This window comes from Lycium barbarum, chromosome 1, assembly GCF_019175385.1.
Source record: "Lycium barbarum isolate Lr01 chromosome 1, ASM1917538v2, whole genome shotgun sequence".
Taxonomy (NCBI): Eukaryota; Viridiplantae; Streptophyta; class Magnoliopsida; order Solanales; family Solanaceae; genus Lycium; species Lycium barbarum.
The window spans coordinates 133603434-133610580 of record NC_083337.1 but is presented as its reverse complement, the minus strand read 5'-3'; the positions used below and the strand labels follow the sequence as shown (position 1 = coordinate 133610580).

At 34.7% G+C, this 7147-nt stretch overlaps 1 protein-coding gene across 1 annotated transcript; it reads left to right on the top strand.

The window, feature by feature from the left end:
- Positions 1-1555: 1555 nt before the first annotated feature.
- On the top strand, positions 1556-6793 carry LOC132638190 (uncharacterized). The gene is made up of 5 exons (XM_060355161.1): positions 1556-1907; positions 2767-3700; positions 4248-4343; positions 4557-4693; positions 6183-6793. Exons 1-5 carry the CDS (start codon positions 1672-1674, stop codon positions 6361-6363), a joined length of 1584 nt encoding a protein of 527 aa, XP_060211144.1. The 5' UTR covers positions 1556-1671; the 3' UTR covers positions 6364-6793.
- The last annotated feature ends 354 nt before the right edge of the window (positions 6794-7147 follow it).

The following is a 7147-nucleotide window of genomic DNA, read 5'->3' as shown; positions in this document are numbered from 1 at the left end:
AACACCCACCTCAGCCTACTTCATAGCGTGTTCATACATTCCATATAAATGCTTTTCGGGGAAAACTTTGATTACTTTTCAAACACCAGAAAATAATTACGAAAATTACTTTTTTTTTTCCAGGAAAACATTTTTTAGCCATACTAAGTATAACCTAAGTACTAATAAAAAGGAAAAAGAATCCTACTGTGAAAAAAAGATTAAGGCACTGATTGTGTGAAATTCTTTTTTATATTATTAATAAATTTTGAATTGGGATAGTGGGTTAGTTATCGCTTTTATCAAATTATTAATCAATATTTGTTAAGAGATTTACTCAAATTTATTTAATACAATTTATTTAATACTCCCTCTGTCTCAAAATAAGTGTCAAAAGAAGGGCAAAGGTGTAAATATACCCCCAACTTTACGATTTAGAGCAGATATACCCTTCGTTACAAAAGTGGTGTGTATATACCCCTGCCGTTACAAAATGGTGCAAATATACTCCCGCCGTTACCAAATGGTGCAAATATACCCTTTTCGCTGACGGGGGTTTTTTAAAATATAGGTTATTTTTTAATTAAAAAATATGCCACGTGACTTTAAAAAAAGTCTACCTATTTTTTTTTTAGTAGAGATATTTTTCTAAAGCCATGGTAATTTTTTTTCTGGAGTATCGGGTATGGTTCGTTTACAAAAATATCTCCGTGACTTTAAAATAAATAAGTCTACCATTTTTTTGAAATGAACCAGACCCGACCCATCATGAAAAACAAATTGGCTTTAGAAAAGTATTGCTACTCAAAAAAATGGGTAGACTTTTTTTTAAAGTCACGTGACTTTTTTTAATTAAAAAATAACTTAAATGATTTTTGTAAAAAAAATTCGTCAGCGAAAAGTATATATTTGCCCCATTTTGTAACGGCAAGGATATATTTGCACCATTTTACACACCACTTTTGTAACGAGGGTATATCTGCTTTAAATCGCAAAGTTGATGGGTATATTTACACCTTTGTCCAATAAAAGAATTCTCTAAAATAAGTGTCACCTTATGAATTCAAGACAAAAATTAGCATGTGCTTCCAATTATCTCATTAGCTTTAAACAAATAGACCTCTTTAATATTGCTCGATTCTCAAACAAAAAAAAATCCAACAAATAAACATAGAGCCCGTTTGGATTGGCTTATAAGTTGCATATAAGTTGCTTATAAGCTGTTTTTAGCTTTTTTGAGTGTTTGGCTGGCCAGTTTAAAGCCATTTTGTGCTTAAAATAAGCTCAAAAAAATAATTAGGCCCATTTGACTTAGATTATCTAAAGCAGCTTATAAGCTGAAAACAGCTTATAAGCTAAAAAAAATAAATTAGACTACCCCAGCTTATTTGTTTTTAGCTTATAAGCTGTTTGCAGCTTATAGGCATAAGTCCATCCAAACAGGCTCATAGTTTAGTAAACTATACAAATATTTTCTTATACCATTAGTGCAGAGTATATAAATCCTTTGTGGGCCCTCAGATTTTAATAAGCAATTAGTAGCATACTTTAATTAGTAACAAGCTAATCACTTTTTCCTTTAGCTGACAAAACAAAATACCCTTAACCGGTCTTAACTCTTCACTTTCTTCTTCATCTTCAATACATTTTCACGCTAACTCTCAAAGAACCAATCTTTTCACATTCATCAAGATGAGATATAGAAAGGGTAAATGTGATCTAATAATTGGTGGATTTTTACTGTTTGTGATAATGGGAGTAAATGGGTCGATCCATGAGTATAAAGATGAAGTTTTTATTCCTCGTTTTAATTCATATTTCTTTCATGGTGGTAGTGAAGGTCTTTATGCTTCTAAAGTTCAAGATTTGCCCTTTCCTGTTTCTAATGACACCAATAATAAACCCCTTAATGGCAAGTCCTTCATCAGGTACTAAATTTCAATACCCTTTTGTTTTTTTGAGTTATACATTTCTTGATTTGGTGAGTTGGGTTTGATTTATTTGAAGAAATTATTTTTTACTCTTATGAGTTGTAGATGTAGGTGTGATTTTGAATTGTAAGATTGGCTAGAAACTAAGGAAGAAATTTGTGAAACTTTTGTTGTAAATGAGGATTCTAAAAGTTATTGACAAACATGGGTGATGGTTCTTGAATGTGTTACAAAGTGAAGGAGTTAGGAAGATAAATTTATTCTGCAGAATTATGTCCAATCAGACTTTCTTAGTGTGCCAGCAAAAGAAGAAAAAATATAAGAGTGGTGGTGGTGGATTTGGCTGCATACTATTTGCAGAGCACATATGACAATCAAAAGAGAGAATGCAAAGAGTGGAATACAAAATTTGTGTGTAATAAGCATTTGGTAGGGATAAACATTCTCCCTGGGAATTGTTTTGTTAGGGAAATAGTTTACCTTGGAAATCAATTTTCAGTTTTGGTTGCATATAAAAGTTGGCGAAATATAATAATCCTACGAGATGTAGGATCAGAATCAGGATAATGTTTTGGTGAAACTTTTTATGATTAAAGATTGACAAAAACTTCTAGGTGGAATAAGTCATATGCAGTAGAAGTTTGGATATTTCTAAATAGACAAAAATTTCAAGGTGTTCTCCAGAAATAAAATGTTTTGATGTTTGTCCTCACATGAGCGAGTTCTTTTTCTTAAAAGATTGACTGAATATAATATATTTAGCTACTTTGTTTATGGGGTAATGATGGGTTATGCTTCATAATCAGAATGTCCAAAATATGTGATGAATAATTCCAGCCTTCCATAATGAGTTTAGGTTTGAGTCGATCACCTTTAGAAGAACAAAGGACGCTGCTAATAAGCAAAATGAGATGCAGCAGAGTACTGGAATTGTTGAAGCCATAATAGTGGAGGTCAAAGACAGGAATGAAATTGGAGGTTCCTATCTGAATTCCGATGCGATATGCTGCACCCCTGCTCTTGCTAAGGATGGATCCTGCAAAGTAGGAGAGGTTATAATCCATCAAGATCCCGAGAACCCTGGGTGGCCAAAACGTATTCAGACGTCCTTTGAGGGAAACAGTGAAGAGGCGAATATGGTACTCCAGAATGTTGAGATCAACAAGACTGGAATGTATTATCTCTATTTTATGTTCTGCAATCCAGAACTAAAGGGCACATTAATTAGTGGTAGAACTGTTTGGAGAAACCCAGAAGGCTATCTCCCCGGGAAGATGGCACCACTAGTGACATTTTATGGTTTCATGTCTCTAGCATACCTCATTCTTGGTCTCTTGTGGTTTTTACGGTTTGTGCAACACTGGAAGGATATAATACAATTGCACTATCACATTACTGCCGTGATTGGTCTTGGAATGTGTGAAATGGCTCTTTGGTATTTTGAATATGCAAATTTTAATGCCACGGGAAGTAGGCCAATGGGAATCACCATGTGGGCTGTTACCTTCAGTGCTATCAAAAAGACTGTCTCACGTTTACTTCTTCTAGTGGTTTCAATGGGTTATGGTGTTGTACGACCCACACTGGGAGGTATAACCTCAAAGGTACTTCTTCTGGGTGTGGTATACTTTCTAGCTTCTGAAGCCTTGGAACTGGTTGAACATTTGGGAAATATCAATGACTTCTCTGGAAAAGCGAGAATCTTTTTGGTGTTACCTGTTGCTTTATTAGATTCCTGCTTCATTGTATGGATATTCTCCTCATTATCCAAGACTTTAGAGAAGCTTCAGGTGATGACAACTTTCCTTCTCTTTATTTTAGTAGTCATAGATTGGTCAAAAAGTACTAATAACCAAAAAAAAAAAAAAAAAAAAAAAGGTGGTTGGTCGGTTTTGTCTGCTCAAAAGAAAAATAAATAAATAAATAAAAGTTGGTTGATCATCTATGTACTGTCAGATTTTGTGCTTTCAGAATCTCTTCTTTGCTCAAAGGAAAAAATAACTGCATTCTCATCATAAACATACTTGTCTTCTCTTTTTTATTGGTTGGTGGAGATAACTGATGCCTTTGAAATCTGATTGGTATATAAGACTATTGTTGTTGACAAATAAACTTGTGTTAGAGACATGGAAAATCGCAACAATTGAACCAAATAATAGAACATCACTCTTTAACTCTTCTTAACACCAAGGACTAGGTTTACATGATTGTCAACTGTTTTTAAGTCTTTGTATTTTCTTTGACTGGAAAGTGTTGATCTTCTTCAATGTGGGAGAAAAGCACACACATCCTTGTATGCAAACTGAAGGCTTCCTTCTTTGCCCATATGGACCTCAGATACGGAGAAGCATCGCAAAGCTTGAACTGTACCGAAAGTTTACCAATTCTCTAGCCGTTTCAGTTCTGCTCTCTGTTGCTTGGATTGGCTATGAGGTATGTTTTATGGTTCTATTCCTTTTTCGGTCCGCAATATAGTAAGTCTCAATGCACATGGCACTGTATGTGGAAGTTTCTATAATGCAAGTCATATCTTGTGCTTTCGATGATGTCCTCCAAAAAGTTTCACTCTGCATCTCTTCAGGTCATATCGCTGTGTTTTGAGTTTTCTTGATTGCTCTACGAGAGCTAATTTCTTTGTTTATTCAGCTGTACTTTAATGCAAGTGATCCATTGAGTGAGTTGTGGCGAAGAGCCTGGATAATCCCTGCTTTCTGGACCTTACTAGCATACTTGCTTTTATGGGTAATATGCATTCTCTGGGCTCCTTCAAATAACCCAACCAGGTGAACAATCCTTGTCCCCTTCCTTTTCTGGTCAATGTAATTAGTATAGCTTGCTTTTATTGTTACTGTTTGAAGATCACTGTACAGAAATGAGGACTAAAACCTACTTCCAGTCATAGAATGATCTATACCTGCATTGTTATGGATACTGAATACCATTTATAAATGGAAAGGATGTTATATATGCGGAATGGTATTGCACTGTCCATTATCAGTGAATATAAGAGATCTATATTGAGGATTGGAAAACAAAGTGCTCAAGAGTGACAAGAATTCTTGGCCTTCAATATGTGGAGTTGGGTGGAAATATAGGATCTGTTCATGTTTCTATTTGTCTGTACAAATAGTTTGTGCAGAATTTGTTTTTCTTTACGAGTAGTCGAGTATAACAATGTGAGTTGATGTTAGTGGTTCTTTTGATATTTCTCTCCTAAATTGACGAAGTTATATCAAAATGAATGAAGCATTTTTCTTGTTTCAAATTAATCTGGACGTTGCTGAAAATAAAATGCTATCTTCTACTTTTAGGGGCAAAACGTATATCTTTATTATTTGAAACAGAAAGACAGTTTAATATAGTTGAACATTAATGCACGAACAGGTGGTCATAGGAACTAATTAGCATAAAATTCTTCCAAGAAGGTTTACGGGCGCAACATCCTTTGCTTGAGAATGCTCCTGAATCTCTTTCTCCTTTCCAAGAGGTGGAATAAGTTGAGTGGATTGAGGAAGATTAATCTCCTTCTCTTGACCAAGTTCTAATGAGATGAAACTTCTATTACCCTGCCATAACCAGGGAACAAAAATAATCCATGTTTTTTCTTTTGGCTCTCTTTTTGTATGGTTATGGAAAAAGAAACTTCTGTTGCAGTTTCTTTATTGCGGGGGTCATCAAGTCAATACAAATAATAATGAACCTCATGTGCAAATAATGATATCTGAAGCTCCGGCGTCGTTCTTGTGCCTTTCCAACTGTTCTAAGATTAAGTAAGCCTATAGAAAACCTGTCTTGTTCCTCTTTGGTGGGTTTTTAAAGGATGGTGCAGCAAAAAAGGTTGGAAGAATGATTGAAATTTTCTCAATTTTATTAAGCATGGAGGGCTTTAAATAGCCAACTTGAACATAGAAAATCTACAGAATAATTTTAAAAACCTAAAATATCTCTAACAACCTAATCTAATCTAATCTAACAGAAATTTAAATTTAAACAAAGTACTCCTACAACTAAACTACTTATTATCCTAATCAACAATAGCAGAAACAATTTTCCAACACTCTTACTTATTTAAGGTTGGGTTTTGATGAGTTTGTATAGTTTTGTAAAATTTATCCTACTGCTTTTGTAATTTGCGAGAGAAAAAGAAGAATGAAACTAATAGAATCTGTCTATTCCATTTTTTTTGTTTTATGTCTTGACGTTCTCTCAATTATTCGGTCAGGGAGTGCTTTAAAGTAGTCTCTAATTTGGCATCTTTTCACCATTTTACAGATATGCATACTCAGGAGAGACTCTTGATGATGAAGAGGAGGGTCTGTCCCTCACAGGCAGTGGAGTAATAGTGGGAGGAGATCTGTCTAAACTGGAAAGGAAGGAGAGGAAGGCATCTATTGCAGCAGATCATGTGTTTGGGCTTGGAGAAGTTGTCATTGAGGAGGACAAAAGAGAATGATGCTATTTATTCTGGCTTGTTCTTTCAACCTGTTGTTCGTGCATGGACATAGAAGTTTTCCCAGATAATATTTATACCTCCTTTTTTTTTTTTTTTCTATTTTCGTACAAGATCAGACTGAAATACGTGGCGGTTGGAAATTAGCAAGTCAGGACAAAAAAATTGAAACAACTTTGCGCGGAAGATTGGCATCACGAATAGCCAGAGAAGTCCAGCAGGTGAGCTTGGCAATGAAGTCCAGTTATTAGGAGCATTCACATTTGTAGGCTGAGTAACTAAAACTTCAGAGTTATTGTGAAGTTGATTAGGCTTCATGCTAATTTAGAGGATGCAAAAAGACCCTTGAGGTGGTCATATGTGATAATCAAATACTTCAAATTCAGATACGAATGCTTACTTATTTTGTTCTATAATACTTATACATTAGCAATCTCTTTCTTTTTCCTGCCTTTCTTAGGCTTGATATAAACTTTTACACTTCTTGGCCTCCGAATCTAACGAGCCTTTGGAAAATACTTTTGCGCACATGGTGTTTATACCAATCAGATGAATCCAGGATATGTGTCGCGTTTTGTATGAAACATCGGGTGTGAGTAAGTTATTTCCTGACCCTTGTATGCATAACATAGTATATTGGCGCGGCTTCAGAAACAATATTTACATCAATCAACTCCCAGATGCCGTCCCTCCAACCTTTTTAATATTATAATAATTAAAAAAAAAAAAAAAGGGGAAAAGCCTACAAGAAAAAAGATCATGGTTGTTATATGAAAGATAATCTGTT